The sequence below is a fragment of the Odocoileus virginianus genome, chromosome 32 (assembly GCF_023699985.2).
Source record: "Odocoileus virginianus isolate 20LAN1187 ecotype Illinois chromosome 32, Ovbor_1.2, whole genome shotgun sequence".
Taxonomy (NCBI): Eukaryota; Metazoa; Chordata; class Mammalia; order Artiodactyla; family Cervidae; genus Odocoileus; species Odocoileus virginianus.
In genome coordinates this window covers 2,425,011-2,443,912 of record NC_069705.1, presented here as the reverse complement: position 1 = coordinate 2,443,912, position 18,902 = coordinate 2,425,011, and the positions used below count along the sequence as shown (strand labels likewise).

The following is an 18,902-nucleotide window of genomic DNA, read 5'->3' as shown; positions in this document are numbered from 1 at the left end:
CAGGGTTCACCGTCTAGTGGGTGCAGATAAAAAGCCATCTGATCTGTCTACAGCACAGCTCAGTTGCTCAGTCGTGTCCTTTGCGACCCCATGGACTGCAGCACGCCAGGCTTCCCTGTCCATCACCAACTCCTGCAGCTTGCTCAAACTCTCGTCCATCAAGTTGGCGATGCCATCACCACCTCATCCTCTGTCGTCCCCTTCTCCTGCTCTCAATCTTTCCCAGCATCAGGGTTTTTTCTAATGAGTCAGTTTTTCACATCAGGTGGCCAGAGTATTGGAGCTTCAGCCTGAGCATCAGTCCTTCTAATGAATATTCAGGACTGATTTCCTTTAGGACTGACTAGTTTGATCTCCTTGCAGTCCAAGGGACTCTCAGGAGTCCTCTCCAACACCACAGTTCAAAAGCACCAGTTCTTCGGTGCTCAGCTTTCTTTATGGTTCAACTCTGACACCCATACATGACCACGGGAAAAACCATAGCCTTGACTAGATGTACCTTTGTCGGCAAAGTAATCTCTCTGCTTTTTAATATGCTGTCTAGATTGATCATAGCTTTTCCTCCAAGAAGCAAACGTCTTTTGATTTCATGGCTAGTGGATACAAATAAAAAACCATCACCATCAATTTATGATCAATTTTTTGTGATTTATATTTATTTAGGTACACAGTTCATTCGAACCAGCTGAGATAGCCAGTTTTCACAATTGGTCCAGGTTTGCGCCTCACATCAGTGACAGCATGTGAACCACTCCCACTCCTGATTACGTAAGAGCAAAGTTTAAGAGACTGTTTCCTTGCTGCTCTGCTCACCCCAGGCCATAATTACCACTGTTTACAATCCTTCAGTCTATGTATTCATTCTGGGTACAGGTGGGGAATTCAAACTCATCTGTGGGTTAAGAAAGAATTATTCCATTTGGTCAACAATCCACCTTGTAAAATATATACATTTTTGAATGACATACATTTTAAAGTAAGTGCAATTTCCCTGAAATGATTTCATTTGGCCTAAACTTTTTCATTTATTTATATTCTGGGGACTTCCCTGGTGGTGCAGTAGTTAAGATTTTGCCTTCCAGTCCAAGGGGTGCAGGTTTGATCCCTGTTTAGGGAGCTAAGAGCTCACATGTCTCCTGGCCAAAAAACCAAAACAGAAAAAATAGAAACAGTATTATAACAAATCCAATAAAGGCTTTTAAAATGGTCCACCTTAAAAAAAAAAAACCCCAAAATAATGCAATAACTTAAAAAAAACCCCAACAAAAAAAATTTATATTCTTTACTTCATAATTGTAAAGGAAAAGGCAATAATATTTAAAATATTAACTCTTTTAAAATTGCATTTTGATTCAAAAACAAATTCTTTCTCTTTTTTAATGTTTATTTGGCTGCTCTGGGTCTCAGTTGCAGCATTCGAGATCTTTAGCTGTGGCATGTGGGATCCAGTTGCCTGACGGGGGATTGAATCCTGGGCTCCCTGCATTGGCTGCATGGAGTCTAAGCCACTGGACCACCAGGGAAGTCTGAAAACAAATTCTTGAACAGTTATATGGACGGTTAAATGTACCTGCTATTGCCTCCAATCAGTTTTTATTTAAATAAATATGAAAAACTGGGCAAAAACATTTCAGTGTTTTCAGCATGAAGTTTTCCACACAAAAATGGTACAAGATATGAGTCTACACGGAAGCTTATTATGGTTAAAAAAAAAAAAGCCCAAGAAGCTAGACAGTGAAACATTTATAGTCATAAGATCCCAAAGCAAGTAGCTGGCACCAGTTAGAGGTGCCATGTATTCAGCAGCACGGCCCTGGCATGGCTGGAAAAAGACTCTTCTGGGGGAAGGAACTTGTGGGAACACCATGAAGGGGAACGAACTTCAGTCCCAGGAAATTTCCACAACTAGCAGGGGGGTGTGCATCAGGATTTCACGGTGCAGAAAAGACAGTCTCCTGTGTGACTCCTGAAGAAGCAAAGATGGCTAATTCAATCTCAGGTAACAACAGCCACAAGAATACAAGTTAGTTAGTCCCTTATCCATTATGACATTTATCCCACGGCACAATCGAAGAGGAAGTTCTTTCAACGATCTGATTTTTATTTTTTAATTTTGCGAAAAAGTTCAGAAGTGGCCTAGGCTCCAGACTCTTGTGCTTTTGCTCCTGATTGCATCCTGAAGGACTTGCAGGTCTTCACAAGGTAAGATCGCCATCTCTGGTGACCGTCTACCTTCCCAGACTCTCTGTGTTCAGGCCCTTGGAGGTATTTTCAATTTGTTGAACAAATGATTTGGAGATGAAATTTTAAAAAGCGAAACCAAACACACCAGAAAATTGGGGGGAAAGTCACAAACAAAGTGATTTTATGGAGACAGAAGTTAAAAAAAAACACCCCAAAACGCTGGCCATGATTCAGTAGCGGGAGGAGACTGCACTCTTGAACAACAAGCATTTATGCCGCTGATTTTCCGAGATTTCATTCCAGCGAGAGCTGCACACTGTCAGCTTGGCTCTGCGGCTGCTGGTAGTCATACTTCCTGGCTATTAGGAAACAAACAAAACAAAAAACAAGAAAAGAGGAGATACAATTAATAAAGTCGCAAAATCATTATGAGCTCACATCATTAAATTACAGCCAAGTCATGATTCTCAGTAAAGAACCAGCTTAGAATTAAACAATTTTTTTTTCACTAGAGGAAATTTATGATACTTTGTGATCCTCTAATTTCTCATCAGTGCTGATATCAATTTTCAAATGTTTGTTATTATTGTTGTTTCGTACATTGGCTTATTCAGAACATTAAAATACAGAGTGTGTGCATGCTCAGCCATTTCAGTCACGTCTGACTCTTTGTGACCCCATGGACTGTAGCCCGCCAGGCTCCCCTGTCCATGGGATTCTCCAGGCAAGAATACTAGAGTGGGTTGCCATGCCCTCCTCTAGGGGATCTTCCTGATCCAGGGGTGAAACCTGCATCTCCCACGTCTCCTGCATTGGCAGGCTGGTTCTTTACCACTAGCACCATCTGGGAAGCCCAAAATATAGGGTAAACACTAATTAAGCTACTAAACTCAAAGTAACATTTTGTAATGTCCTTCTTATCCTCCATCTCCACCTCAAGATAAATGATTAATAATGCTTTTGCCCACATCATAAAGAATTTGACTATATATTAAATGACAAGCCTAAGACATTTACTGAACATTGTCATTAATATAAACAAGAAGAAAAAACAGATTTGCAATTCTGTACTGTTTTTGTTTTTCTGAGAAATAATTATTGAAGATCTTAACCTTCTTAACTTAGCCAAAGTCTTGTGAATGGTTTAGCTTTTGAAGCTTTTTAGTCTCTTCATTAAGTTTTTACCAGCCAAGGAAGAAATACTATTTGTTTATATACTCAGGGTGGATCCAGACTTTTGTGGCCTAAAGCTTATACAATTTGGGGGGGGAGGGGGTCCTTTTTTAAGGGATCTGCCTGCAATGCAGGAGACCCCAGTTTGATTCCTGGGTCAGGAAGACCCCCTGGAGAAGGGACAGACTGCCCACTCCAGTATTCTGGGGCTTCCCTGGTGGCTCAGCTGGTAAAGAATCCGCCTGCAATGCAGAAGACCTGGGTTCGATCCCTGGGTTGGGAAGATCCCCTGGGGAAGGGAACAGCTACCCACTCCAGTATTCTGGCCTGGAGAATTCCATGGACTGTATAGTCCATGCGATCACAAAGAGTCAGACACGACTGAGCAACTTTCACTTTCACTCTTTAAGGAAGAGAATTTTGTTTGCTTCTTTCTTGAACCTAGAGACTAAATCACGATTAGATATGTCATCAACAGTAAGAATGATGCAATGTGAGGGGACTCATTAAACGTGCAAATACTCACTATTTATAAGAACAACAGCTTCCAAAGATGTCCACATCCTAACCTCCATAATCAGTGAATATGTTACCTTCTAGGGCAGAAGGGACTTTAAAGATTTGATGAAGGACGTCGAGATGGGGGATTACATAATCACCTGGGTTATTTGGCCCAACCTGATCCCAGGGGCCCTGAAAATCAGAGAACGTCTACTGGCTGAGTTCAGAGACAGAGGGAGCTTATAAAAATGCAAGAATGATCAGAAAGACGCGATGCCACTGGCTTTGAAGATGGGTGAATGAGGCCACAAACCAAGCAATGTGGTAGCTTCTAGAAGCTGGAAAAGGCAAAGAAACACACTCTCATTCACAGCCTCCAGAAAGAAACAGAACTCTGCTGACACCATGATTTTAGCCTAGTGAAACTGCTGTGGGACTTTTAACCTATAATTGTAAGATTTGTGCTGTGTCAGCCACTGAATTTGTGGTAATAGAGCAGCAGCAGAAAACTAACACACCTTACAAATACAGGCATTTGGACAAATTTCATTATGCCATTCTCATTATAGAAGAAAAAGAACGGTACACTGGGTTTAAAATTGTATATGCTATGCTAGTAAATATTCTTTGGGGGGGATGCAAGCTAACTTCTGGGGGTTTCTTGTTTGTTTTTGTATTTTGGCTGCGCTGCGCGGCATTCCAGGATCTTAAGATTCCCCCACCAGGGATCGAACTCTGGCCTCCGTAGTGAAAGCACTGAATCCTAACCGCTAGGCCACCAGGGCACTCCCACTAACCTTTGTTTTGAGTAGGAATCAAGGAAAGCCTAATCCTTTAATTTTCCATATAGGACTTCTTGCTGTCTGTGTTTTTGTTTTTAATACTTAGGTTTTCTTGGGGATTTTTTTTTGAGGTAAAATACAAAAATGTTACAACTTGCCATTTGCGCCCTGTTTCGGCGACTCAGGGCAGAAGCTCCTTCCACACTGCTGCGCTGCCACCAGCGGTGCCCGCCTGCCACCCCACACTGCCCTCTCCCCTCCGCTCCCTGCTCCTCCAGCTCCTGGTGAGGACTCCACGCTCCGTCTCTGGGAATTTGCTTCACAGAAGTGAAATCACACACGATTTGTTTATTTTGTGACTGGCTTCCTTTGCTTCCTGATAAGAGTAATTATGAAGCATCATGTCTTCGAGGTTCCTGCCTGCTGTAGCACCCGTCAGAATTCCCTTCCCTTTAAAGGCTAGATGACACCCTGTGCATGTACAGACCACAGGCTATGGACCCACCCAGGACTCAAGGACACTTGGGGTGTTTCCATCTTCTGGCTGCTATGAATAACGCTGCTCTGTGAAATTCAGTTTTACTTCTTATTCTGAACTAGTAACACACATAAATATGATACAAGATGCAAAAGGGACCCCAAGAGGAAACACTGAAAGTGTATCTTCCTCCCACCTGATCAGCCCTGCAGCCCCTTTCCACAGAGGAACTGCTGTCTATAGTGCTCAGTGTGAAATTTATGCTGAAGAATTTTTAGAAGTTCTACTTGTGTTATAAAAATTATATATACATATGTGTGTGTTTTTTCCTACTTTTCACCTGAAATTCCAGTCTCCTGAGAGATATACTAGTAATATCTTGCTGATCATTCTTTCTTACTTCTTTTATGCCCATGAGCACGCACACATTCACATTTAATATTTTACTGCAGACAGCTTTCTTTTAAAAATACTGTCTTTTCTCCTTGAGTTCCACAGCATCCCCATCAAGGTAATGAATGCTAATAATCTCACATGTATCTTTCCAAACTTTCCTCCAGGCTTGCATAATTATACAGAACATTTTTACAAACAATCCTATCAAAAAAATGGGCAGAAGACTTAAACAGACATTTCTCCAGAGAAGACATAACATATGGCCAACAAGCACATGAAAGGATGCTCAATGTCACTAATTATTAGAGAAAGGCAAATCCAAACTACAAAGAGGTACCACCTCACACTGATCAGAATGGCCAGCATCAAAGTCTGTAAGTAATAATGTGGAGAAAACAGAACCCTCCTACACTCTTGGTGGGATGTAAACTGGTACAACCTTTATGGAGAACAGGATGGACGCTCCTCAAAAAACTAAAGATAACCAATCCCGCAACCCCACTCCTGGACACATATCCAGAGAAAACCAGAGAGATGAAAAGGCACATGTACCCTAATGTTCATAGGTGCATGATTTATAACAGCCAAGCCAAGGTCACTATTTATAATAGCCAAGACAACAGAAGCAATCTAAACGTCCCTTTAAGTGAAGTCAGAGAAAGAAATATCATCGATATGTGACATCTTAAAAAAACAAAAAAGATATAAATGAACTTTTCTTACAAAACAGAAGTAGACCCACAGACATAAAGGACTGGTGGAGGGATGAATTGGGAGGTTGGGATTAACATATGCACATGACTGAACATAAAAGATGACCAACAAGGACTTACTAAATAGCACAAGGAACTATGCTCAATATTTTGTGGTGCTCTATAGGGGAAAAAGTCTGAAAAAGAATATATATATATATATATATATAATGTATAGCTGAATCACTGGGCTATATACATGCAGACACAGGTATAACACAACATCGTAACTCAACTACATGTTGATAAGAAAAATGACATAGAACATTTTTACTACACACACATGTTGCGGTCATTCAGTGTTAAAGGAGTGGCACCCTAGCACATATACAACTGCATCCTGCCCTTCCTCATTTAATGACACACCATGGAAGCCACACCTCGTTTTTTTCAATGGTGGCATCAGAGGTTGTGGCGTGTTTGTACAATTCACCCTGGCTCTGTGCCCTTTAACCTTTGCTTCTTCTCCACCACCTACACACCCAGTGTTCGGTGTCACAGGACACGGTAATAACCTCCGGCCTGGAAGCTGCTCCTATACACATATAATGTGGCTGCGGTACGCCGTCATTTAATTGAAACTGAAGTGACTGCAAACTCTGTAAACACAAAATTCAAACCCAAACTAAAAGTAGCTTCAACTCAAAACCTCCCCTTAGCTGGATCCTCAAAGTGCTCGTGGCCACCTCAACGCCGCTGCACATGAGGCAAGTCAGAGGAGGACCAGACAGCAGTCTCATCGGCTAGCAAAACATCTAACTTTTGCTGAAGTTTCAAAAATGTGATCACATGAACAGCTTGCTAGGGCTCCTTTCAGGGGGAGGGCTCCATGTGGGAGAAGGGTCCTGAAGCACTTACTTCATGCAAACTGGGTACTATGCTTTTATTATCAGCTATTTTAAAAAAAAATTTTTTTTTCACTGAAGTATAGTTGATTTAAAATGTTGTGCTAGTTCCTGGAGTATAGCAAAGTGATTCACATATATGTATATATACATATTCTTTCCCACTAAGGTTTGTTACAGGATATTGAATATAGTTCCTTGTGCCACCATCATTTATTTCTGATAACCTTTGAAAACTAGACTCAAATAAAAAAAGTATGTATTAAACATGCTTATGTATGTAATAAGGCTTCCTAGGTGGTGCAGTGATAAACAATCTGCCTGCCAAGCAGGAGACGAAGGTTCGATCCCTAGGTTGGAAAGATCCTCTTGGAGAAGAAATGGCAACCCACTCCAGTATTCCTGTCTAGGAAACCTCATGGAGAGAGGAGGCTGGTGGGCTACAGTCCATGGGGTTGCAAAGAGTCAGACATGACTGAGCGACTGAACAACATGTAGGTAATTAGGCACAGAGTATACTTACAAATGGAGTACATTTCTAGTTGCTGTCTTAAACGAATTTTGCTTATTGTGTCATAAAAGTTGGGCTCTGACAGAGTTTCTGCTGGAGGTGGCAGACTGAATATCCTCATAATTTTCCTTTTATTCCTAAAACACAAAAACAATGCAGAAGAGAGATCTGTGTTCACAGCTATAGGACTGTAACACTCTCATTATTGCAGCAACCAGAAGCTGCATTAAAAGGACATACGTGGCCATGAGTCCATCTTCGGTTTTGTCCCTTGGCTCAAGTATTCTCTCTTTCACTAAAGTAAGAAGTTGTACATGTATAGTCACAGAGTTATAAGAAAGGAAAAGTAGTGACTAAATACACCCACTTCATACGACGTGTCTCCCCTCATCTCCACAAAAAATGCCCTATTGTTTACAAGAATGCACAGACAAAAAAAAGCACGATTTTTTTCCTCTGTCATGTCATGCAAATAAAGCTCATTTACTGGGGGTAGTGAATAAACAGAAGGTGATCAGACCTGAATTCTGGGAAACAATGAATAAAAGGATCTCTTAAATAGAGTAGCATGGCCTTAGTGGGGTCATCTAGTTAAAGTGAACAGCAGCCTGTCTGTGCTTTTAAAACGGTGAGATGGGGAGGAGGTGGCAGCTCTTTTTAGGGGACCGCTGTCACCTGCCAGTAGCCCTGGGGCGACCCCTGGGGGCTTTTCTCTCCCCGCCCCCAGCCTGGAGTCCAGGAGGCCAGCGGCTCAGGGTTCATGGGGCTGTGAAGGGCAAGCCTGCGTGTCCCACAGGCAGTGTGAATCTGAACTATTTCCCAGGACAGGCAGCAGTTATACTACCCTGAACTGTCTGATGCCTCTGACCTTGGTACATGACGTCACAAAGCATGTGGCTATGAGCAGAAGCAACTCAATCCAACTACTGCTGTTCTTCCTCTTCAGAGCAACACCTCCCTCCCATTTTGTTCACTGTACTTGAGGGAGTCAGGGAGAGTGGAAAAGGACAGTTAAACTGCGCGACAGTGTCTGGAATGACGGCAGGAAGTATCTGTGGAGGATTTACACTAATGCGCCACTTCAGGGACACAAAGGTTAAACAAAAGTCCCTGTTCTCGGGGGACTGAGTGTTTGCGGGATGGACAGACAAGAAATCAGACCATACGACATCATTCACTAAGTTCTGGGACACAGTAATGCGTAAGGAACAGGAGGGAAAGCTTGAAACGTGCGAGGACAGAAGTGCTGAACATGTAGGAGTTAGTGTTTGTGCATTTCAGGGACACGGGCCAAAAATATGTGCCCATCCGAGGGCGACAGTGAACGGGCTGAGTGGTAACTCTGAGCTATATCAGAAGTGACAGAATGGGAGTACAGAGCAGCTGGCCTGGGAGCCCAGAGCTGCACTCACAGCCCGTCTCTTGGAGCAGCTGGGTTTTCCAAGCCAAGACGTGGGGTCTGGTATTTGAGGGCAGGGCCGAGGAGAGACAGCTTTCATAGAAGGAACCAAAATGCTGGTGAAATCGTTTTTGTGCATTGAATTTAGATCAAACCAACCAACCTGCAAAACTTGTAAATGCTTGGGATCTTATCATCAACCCAGAGAACCTCAAGCCTTTACCTCTTGGCATACATGAAGAGCCCGAAGCTGACGAGGATCACCACCAGGTACACGTTGGTAGCTTCATTCCAGGCCTCGTGGACGCTGTAGTCCATGGCCCCATCGTCCCCCATCACTCCGTAGCCCCCAGGCATGGGCCTGGAAGACAGTAAAGAGGGCGGGTGATGGTGAAGGAGGGACAAAGGCAGGCAAACAGAGGGCCTGGGCCAGCGGCAGCCCCTGCTTGCCTCTGTGTGGCCCAGGAGCCAAAAATGGTTTTACATTTCCAACGCAGACATTCTAAATGGTTGAGAGTACTACCAGTATCTTCCGTTTTTACCTCACAGCCCTCAAAGCCTCAAATATTTACAATCTTACAAAACAGAAAACAGACTCACAGACTTAGAAAACAAATTTATAGTTATCAAAGGGGAAAGGGGAAGGGGGGTTGGGGAGGGATACGTTAGGAGTTTGGGATTGATACATATGCACCACTATATAGTAAATAATCAACAAAGATCTACTGTGTAGCACTGGGAACGCTAATCAACACTGTAATAAACTATACTGGAAAACAATCTGAAAAACTGGCTATACGTACAGGTATGATTGAGTCACTTGTGCTGTATATTTGACACTGACACAATATTGTAAACCACCACTCATACCCCAGGATATTAATTAATAAAATAAAAAATTAAGTTAAAAAAAGGCAAGAAAAAGTTGACCAACCCTGATCTAGATCACTAAGGCACGGAATGCATTTCCCCTTATTTCTGACTTTGAAACATCACAGCTCCTACATAAAAGCTCAAACTTGGGGATTAAAATAAAATATTTCTAAAAGGATATGGGTTGAAATATCACTGCACATTTTCCAACCCGTAACTGTTACCCAGGCAAATGCACCTGAATATTTAAGACACAGGCGCACACAACTGGCTGGGATGCTAAGAGAACAGCACAGTGTTGGACTGCTGACAGTGGCTTTGACGAGATGCGCTGGCCAGGAGCATGCTCTTCTGCAGGCCCCTGATGCACCTGGAAAACGAACATGTCTGCAGCTTTATCTGTGCAGCCTTGGCCTCCTGGCCAAATGTGGTTGAAAGAAGCTATAAAAAGTCACTTTTTGCTATTTACACAGCTGTGACTTCTATTCAAGGAAGTGCATTCTTTGGACATTCCCACAGAAAATAAGAGTGATAACAGCAAGTGTATCAAGCAGTGAGGGAAAGAGTTCTGGTTTCTCACTTGCTGTTGGGAAGTTCACTGAAAGAGAAAGTTCTTCCCTTGTGTTAAATCTCAACTAAGTCAGTATAAATGATTTAATATGTGGAAGAAATTCAGAAGTGTTGTTTTAGACACTCTATCAAAAGGAGAATAACTGAACAAATGACAGGTGATAACTTACTATAGTTTCTAATGATAGTCATTTTCTAATACCAAGAAAAAGAGTATGTGGAATGTCTAAGAAATCATTTTACAATTTTTTCTAGACATCCTAAAATAGTGAAAGCATTGCATAAATTCCTCCACTGAAATATCTGTCCTATGAGCCTCCAAAATGTTTTTTAATGTAGATTTGTCTCAGTTAATAAGTGCACATTAAGGGCAGTCTGTTTTCTTTCTTACAGTTTGCCTCTGCCTAAAATGAAATTTCCCCAGGGTCTGCTCCCAGATCAGGTGGCTTATTGGCCCCTTTCTTACACCTGCAATCTCTAGCAGAGATCTGGGGACAGACTGGATTCATTTATAATAAAGTGAGTATCACTGAATGGCCATTTAACTTAAATTCTAGACACTGAGGGCAAGAGTAAAGTCTCTGAAACATCTATGTGTGTCTGATGAAAATAAAGATTGGTCTTAGGAAAATTAGTCAGATACAAATAAAAACAGAATTTAAATGATAAAATTTAATAGCTGCAAGATCTAAAGACTACTAAATCATTAAACATACACAGTTGCTAGCTACTAAAGACTGGCGATGGATTTTTTTTTTTTAAAGAAAGTGGGAGGTGCAGAGGGATTTGCTGTTATTCACAGTTTCGATTCTTATGCCTTAAAACTGAACTCCAGAGTTTCTCTGAATGTAACATCATTCATGGTAAGTAATCAACCTACCTTAAAAGGGGAAACTTTTCAAAGATCAGAGACTACAACTGTCTTTATGGGTAAGGAATCTAGAATTTTTTTCTAGATTTTCGTTGGTGCCAAAATGTAAAATAGCAATGACTGTTTCGGCTGTTAAGAGATGACTTCAGGGCTTCCCTGGTGGCAATGGTAAAGAATCTGCCGGCCAAAGCAGGAGACGTGGGTTTGATCCCTGGTCCAGGAGGATCCCACATACCTCGGAGAAACTAAACCCTTGAGCCAGTGCTTTAGAACCCAGGAAGCACAAGTGCTGAGCCCATTTGCTGCAGCTCCTGACGCCCGTGCACTCCAGAGAAGCCCCCCCAGTGAGAGGCCGGTGCACTGCGAAATACAGAGTATCCCGCCTCCCGCCCCTGCGCGCCCCAACTACATGAAGCCACAATGAAGACCCAGAACAGCCAAAAATAAATAAAATTAGTTTTAAAAAAGAGAGAGAGAGATGACTTCAGATGTCTGATTTGAGATGCTGCGGAAGGCCTGGCATTACCATGCCGTTCCTGAGTGGGGTAGGTTTCAGGATTGGGAGTTAATAAGAAGTGAAAGAAGGAATGAGGAACAAACATATCTATGGCTACTGAGACATTTTGTAGGTGCCCTATATCTGACACAACTGTGAAAGGGTCTCCTACCTGTGTTCTAACACCTGACTGTTCTGAGCCAGGTTAATTTCTTGCTTCAGCGTTTCACAAAATTCTGTTCCTGCACCCCTCAATAAATGGTGTGTTCCTATAGAGCTGTCTTCCTCCTGCTACAAATATGCCAGTCTCTCCTTATATTTGAAGAAGGATTCTAAAATACTGCTGACCACAAATGGTGAAATTTTACCAAGAGTTCTACAACTTGATTGGTATGCAATGACAGTATGCAGTAACACTACTGTTCCAGGGACACGCACTTGAGTTATTTTTAGTAGTGTAGTTGTGAAAGATTTGCACTAGGGGTAGGCCTGTCCTGCCCATTCCTCCCTCACGACCAATGACACGACTCTGTAAGCCTGTCCAGAGACACCGGGCAGACGACGGCTCCTATGTGGCCTGAATTATGACCAGCCCCCTCCCAACTCACCACAGGCTAACCAAGTGTACACACAACCTCCCTCCAGAGGATAAAATGCCCAGGGGCGTTACAATGGTTCCTTCCTGGCAAGTTAATGGTATTTCAGCAAGCTCACCGTGCGCTTGGATTGTCATGCAGGGCTTTTCTGAGAAAACAGAACCTTTCCCACATATTCTTCCTGTAAATTAATGCTTGAACTATTTCAGCAAGGAGTCGCTGAAATAAGTAACCAGAACATAAGTGCCCAACATAAGTATCCAGAGATAAAGTTGGCAAAACAAGAAGTAGGGACAGATTTCAGTTTGACAGATTTCAGTTCTTATGTAGAGAACTAAAACTCTTCTTCGGATCAAGTGACTATCATAAACTAAATATATATATATATATATATATATATATATATATATATATTCCCTGTTTGGGGTTCCTGATACTATCTCTGGGGGTGGTGGTTTGGTCGCTAAGTCGTGTCTGCCCCTTGCGACCCCATGGACTGTAGCCCACCAGGCTCCTCTGTCCGTGGATTTCTCCAGACTAGAAGACTGGAGTGGGTTGCCATGCCCTCCTCCAGGCGATCTTCAATTTTGAAGATCCCTTGTCATCACGTCTTAAATGTTACCAATTTCGCCTCTCACTTAAGAGCTTTGTTATTTTGAAATGAATCCAGACGAGAATCACTTCAACAGTTTCACGAGTTCCTCACACAACACAATCCACCGCCACTATTGACTGGATTTTTTCTCTCCATCCTCCGAAGCGCTCAAGGTTTGGGGCTCCGGGAGCGGAAAGGGACAAAGTCACAGGCCTCCAACCGGCGGGCCGCTGAAGCATCGCATGGGCATCTGAGGGCGCCCGTGCCGGGCAGCCCACAGACTCGGTGACTCCTCACCATCCGCGTGCTGGGCGCACTCGAGCTCCCACTTGGCAAGAGCCCCGGGGGTGACGGCGGCGGTGAGGGTGAGGGTTACACAACTCGCCCGGAGCCACCCCCAAGCGGGCGAGTCACGCACTTGCGCGCTCCCGACCCTACCCAGACGCGTGAGGCGCGCTCTTCCCGGAAAGCAAGAGTGGGCGGGCGGGCGGTGAAGCCCCGTCCCGGGGCGGGCAGCGCGCGGCCCCACCCCGCCAGCCCCGGCCTCCCCACCCGCGTCTCTGGGGCGCGGAGCCGGCGGCTCGCTCCGGCCGGGGAGCGGGCAGCGGGCCTGGGGGCGGCGCGGCGGGGCGGGGCGGGGCGGGGCGCGCGGCGGGGCGGGGCCGCGCGGGGCGCGGGGCGCGGGGCCACTCACGCGGCTCGCTCCGCCGGCGGCGCGCGGCCGGGGTGCTCTGCGGGGGCTCTGTGCGCCGCGCCGGCGGCCGGACGCGCGGACCCGGTTCCCGCGCGGACCGGACGGCGTCTGCTTCGTCACTTCCTGCTTGCCCGGCGGCTTCCGGAGGGAACGAGGAGCCAGGTCTTTCCCCCTCACCCACCCCGCCCCGCCCCGCTCCCCTGCCAGGGCGCGACCCGGGGAGACGCGGGGGCCGCCCGCGGGCGCGTGAGTGCGGCCCGGCTCCCCTCCCCGACCCCGCGGCGCCGGCCCCTCCCCGCGGCCCCCGGGGCTCGGTGGCCCGCGTCCGGCCGCCCCGGCCTGGAGTCCACCTGCGTCCGGCCGCGACGCGCCCGAGCGCGCGGGCGAAGGGACGGGGGTCTCCCGGCCGCCGCGGCGCCGGCCCGGCGTGCGAGGAGGGCGTGTGACTTGGCCGCCCCCGCCCCGGGTAGAGATTCAGCTTGGAAACGCGAAGATTTACCCCCCCCCCCCCCCGCCGTTCGTGATGTGGGCGTAGGGTTACTTTTCGTATTGACTTAGGAAAGCACGTGCTCTCCAAACTGGCTTTTGCGCTGTCCCTGACATCGTCAGCGATTCCCTGTCATCGTAAATGATGCGTGGCCGAAGCGACTGAAATGTTTTAAAAGCCGGATGCTTTCAGGATGATGTAGTCTTGTCAGTTTAAGTGGCTTTGGGGTGTAATTTTGTGTGTGTGTAACGACTTGAAAAAAAAAAATTCCGGCAAGAGACATGTAATGAATTTATGTAGGATTTCAGCGTCAGTATTGAAGTAATCAGATTTCAGTGGTTGGCGCAGCCTCGCAAGTAAATGGCCCCTTATCCACGAGGTTGCGGTCTTAACTGTTCCTTTTGAACGAGTTCTCTAGGATCAGCTGACTGCTGATTATAATTCGCACTAGACGACGTAGGGGTTGTGTCCTTAGTTGATAAGCAGAGATTAGAGCTAACATTTAACATTCTGCCCCGTAGCAAGTTTTCTCTGCTGCTTTTTGGATCATTCTGTTCAAATTAAACTCATCTCTGTCTAGATGAGTAGTATTGCTTGGTGCATAACATAAAAACATTATTTCTGGTAGTAACACGTATTAGCTTATATACATTATGTATATGTAATCATGCTTTACAACTGCTTAGTATGATTACAAAGTTGGAAAATTGGAAACAGTAATACTGGGCAAAGTTGAGTAATGGTTGTTTGCCAGACTTGTTTCAAATCATCTACACGCTTTACCTCATTTAATCTTTGGGATAACTTTTTGCATAAACAGAGGTTACTCTGAAGTACTTCAGTACACGAGTTTGATTTGAATGTGTCCAAGTGGTGAATATGTACATTAATTGCTTCTGTTTCTGTTTTTCGTAAAACAAGGGTGTTGGCAATATAAAATGACTCAGAGTAAATGTGTTTTTCAAGTTGGAAGGTGGCTTTTCAATTGCATGGAATTGCAGTTAGTCCCTTTATTGGAGTATTCAGTAGTTTCCAAAGCCCTGTGTCTCTTTTGTTATCAAAGTTCCCATTACATGTCATTGTCACTCAATCAACAGGCTGTGCTTGGACGTTCAGAAAAAGTAAATGTTGGGAAAGCCTTAATTGCTCCTGGTGAAAGGTCTCCTCTTACCCTGTTTAGTCTCTTAGTGACATTCCTAATTAAAAGGTTAACAAATGACATACAGGAAGGGTGATTTTCCAGTACCAAACCAAGGGAATAAAAAGCAGTGGGTTGACTGTTACTTTGTTGATGAGTCTAACATTCATGGGTACATGAAGGTTAGGAATGTTATGTGATCTATGTTGTAGAGGTTCTAACCGCATTTTTTAGTTTGCCTTTGAATGTCTTAAACATATTCGAATCCAGTACTTTGTGCATTAAGGAATTTTTGACTGGATTTAATTGAGTAGTTTGGACATCAATTGAGTAGTTTATTCTGGGTCTTCCCTGGCAGTCTAGTGGTTAAGACTGTACTTCCAGTGCTGGGGGCGTCGTTTCCATCGCTGGGCGGGCAAGTTGTGCAGGGCAACCAAAAAAAAAAAGATTATTCTGTTTCCAGGGGCGATGGTGGGATCCAGCAGTGTGCATCCTATGAGAGTCGAAGCGGTTGAAAGGCCTGCAGAGGATGAGGGAAGCTCTCAGAAACATGTCTTATTTGTGATGAGAGCCTGTTGGACTCAACCCATCTTTGTATAGTGGTCCGCCATCAGTAAGGGGTCTGAGAACGCTTTTGCCAGTCGATATGTATGAGAGGTTCCTTTACCCAAAGGCATTCTCTTCCGGGAGGAGATGAGTGGAGGTTTGGCATCAGTGGAAGGATGTAGAAGACAAAGGTGCAAGTGTTAGTCCTTCCGCCCGTGGTGACTGACTGATTCCTGCCACCACATGCATCTTCAGGCCCTTCCCTGGGAGAGGTTTGATGGCTGCGGGCAGGCGCTAGTAGAGGAGGGAAGGGAGAGGGCGAGAGGAGCCAGAGGCCAGGGCTTTACGAACGGGCTTCCGTTTGGACCTCCACGGCCTCCGCAGACCTTCCCAGCAACACTGACTGTGTGTCTGTAAACCTCTTATATGGTATTTGTGTTCAGAAATAATAATGTCTCTTTAATGTGCTTCATAAACAGTGGAGCGTATTGAGAGTACAAAACAGGAAAAGTTGTTAACTTCTGTGGGTTTGCCATTGTTGGAAGCCGGAGCGACTGTAATGCCAGCCTTGGCTCCTGTCTGTGAGGTGCTGAAGCGGTGTTGTGTTTCATCCGAGAGGAGAACACGCCTTCCTCCTTACTTCAGAGCTCAGCTGTCATGTGGAGTGAGTGCCCTTTTAGGTCCTGCGGTGCTGGGGGCTTTTCTAGGTCCCTCGTGGCCGTATCTCGGCCTGCGTAAGGTGTGCAGTGAATGTTTGTGGGATGAACAGGTATGCCGGAATCCGCTCTGTGTGCCCGCCTCTTGTGGAAGTTCCACTCTCCTCCAGGGGCAGGGAGGGTCACTGCAGGCTCGCCCTCTCCACGGCCCCAGCTCACAAGGAGCCCTTGGCATTCAATCTTTTATGGCTTTATATTGTTGTAGGAGTGTTTCCCTGTGTTTTGTTTCCCCACCCAAAATACAGGCTGTTTGAGGGTAGGGAATACATGTTTGTACAGGTCTGTGTTTGAGAACTTCCTTGTTCATCTGGTATAACAATCTATACCAAGTAGGATCATTTTTACCTCTTGAGTGACTAGTAGGTGCCATGGGGAAATGTCAGAAATACTCAAGATGTGGTCTCAGGCCTCAAGTGGGTAAACATTGAGCAAACATTGTGTACACATGTGGAACAGTTTGAGAACTTGGAGTTACATAAAGCAAATAACAATAGCTACTCTTGATGGAGTGCCTAGAATGTGCTTTTGCATCTAGATTTATTTGACTCTCACAACAACCCTGTTGTCCCATTATAGCCCCATTTTTTACATGGAGAAACTGAGGCACAGAGCGATTCAGCCACGTACCTGAGATCACAATACGAGCAATAAGCCAGGGAGACGGGATGCGAACCCCAGGCAGCCTGGCTCCAAAATCAGGGTGGATTCTCCCCGGAGCTTTACTTTATCAAAGATAGAAGAGAGAGCTAGAACTTGACCCTAGTTTCTCAGCTGTACAAACTCTTAAAAATTTCAGAGTAGCATTCACGGTGGCAGTGACCCTCAGCTACAGAAGCAATGCCGGATTTTCCAGGCAGAAGAGGTTGATAATGAAATGGTTGAGGGGACTCTCTTTTGATGTGACTGGAAGCACCGAGAAGAGAAACTGGACTTTGCATTTCAAAGCTGAGTGAGGAGCAGAGCTCTTGCTTGGTATACTCCTGTTGAGTTCTAGGACAGTGATTCACAAGGACAGAGGGCCGTGACTGTTTAGGATACTAATTCAGTGCCTACTCATGTGAAATAAAACAGTACTGAATGAACTCGTTACTACCTTTCTTTTTAAAAACACTTTTAAACCCCTAGTGAATGTAACTTACCAGGATGGGAGTGTCACGGAAGGCTTCCGGTGCCCATCTGTCCGGTTGCCTGGTCCTTATATGAAATCTTGACCCACTTCTTCAGCTTGTCTTGGACAATCGAGCACACTTTTGGGGCCCGGAGGCCTCTTCCAGCCAAGTTGTATTTCTCTGGTGGATTAAAAAAAAAAGTAAAACAGCACTGTTGGTTTGGTAACAGACCTGGAGTAAGGTCACTTGGAAGCCATGTGAACTTGGATGAGGGCCCGCAAACAGAACGCAGCAAGATGCAGGAAAATGGTATTCTTCGAAAGCCCAGTTTTATGTCCCTTTAGTTGGGAGACGACAGTGTTATTTTGGGGGTGTTGGGCGCCAACAGAGTCCGCTGAACCCACGTGACCCGGCCGATAGGGAGCACCACCACTGGCCCTGGAACCCGAGGAAGAGGTTCCCTGGAGCAGGCCCGGGCCCAGTTAGCAGCTCTGCAGGTACGTGTTCTGGGGGACACATCACTTCTGCTGGGGGGTCAGGGGACAGCCTTGTAATTTCAGTAGGAAATGACACAGTGCTGCTCTCCTTTTAACATCAGCTCATATTCTGGGATGGCCCGTCAGCAAAGGAGCTGATGGCTGTGAATATTGCCCGAAGTTGTGTTCTATTTAAGTATCCAAGGCTATAGTTGGGGCTAAAAGAATCTACATGGAAGTGTTTTTATCCAACTGGCAGGTTAGCCTCAATCTTAGTTTCAGCCTCCTCTCTGAACGGGGATATTTAGAGAAAGAGACAGTGATTCATTAGTCTTAAACCTGTCAAGCTGGGGTGATGGTGTTCCTCCTGCCCAGTTTTATGACTCTGAGGGTGGTAAGTGGCACCCTGACCAGTATGGCGGTGGTTTAAGCACGAGTGTAGACAGAACGACCCAGGCTGCTTAGACAGTGACAGCCATAGATGCCTCCTCTTAATCCAGAGATTAGAGCTCCCCAGAGCCGCAGCTGGGGGTGGGGGGCAGCTGTATTTTAAGTCCTCCTCAGGTGATCCTGGTACCCATCTCCACCTGTTGGAAGAACCAGCCCTGTATTTTATAGATGAGAGAATCAGGGCAAAGTCAAATGGCTTGCCTACAGCTGGCTCACTGGTTTCAAGATTTTATCACCACATAGTGTGCAATTTCAGAGTTTTAT

General features: G+C 45.2%; 2 protein-coding genes across 4 annotated transcripts in view; one reads left to right on the top strand and one right to left on the bottom strand.

The window, feature by feature from the left end:
• Positions 1-2,080: 2,080 nt before the first annotated feature.
• On the bottom strand, positions 2,081-13,799 carry SMIM19 (small integral membrane protein 19). The gene is made up of 4 exons (XM_070459757.1): positions 13,717-13,799; positions 9,245-9,382; positions 7,635-7,759; positions 2,081-2,543 (listed from the first exon to the last, which is right to left on the bottom strand). Exons 2-4 carry the CDS (start codon positions 9,376-9,378, stop codon positions 2,479-2,481), a joined length of 324 nt encoding a protein of 107 aa, XP_070315858.1. The 5' UTR covers positions 9,379-9,382; positions 13,717-13,799; the 3' UTR covers positions 2,081-2,478.
• SLC20A2 (solute carrier family 20 member 2) overlaps positions 13,790-18,902 on the top strand; it is a 109,193-nt gene continuing 104,080 nt past the window's right edge. Inside the window, exons 1-2 of one of the 3 annotated variants that reach the window (XM_070459754.1) lie at positions 13,790-13,878; positions 17,180-18,209. The gene's annotated coding sequence lies outside the window, so the exon portion shown is untranslated. Of the gene's footprint in view, positions 13,879-13,945; positions 18,210-18,902 lie in introns of those variants that run through there. The other 2 variants (XM_070459755.1, XM_020888331.2) reach the window with 2 other exon arrangements.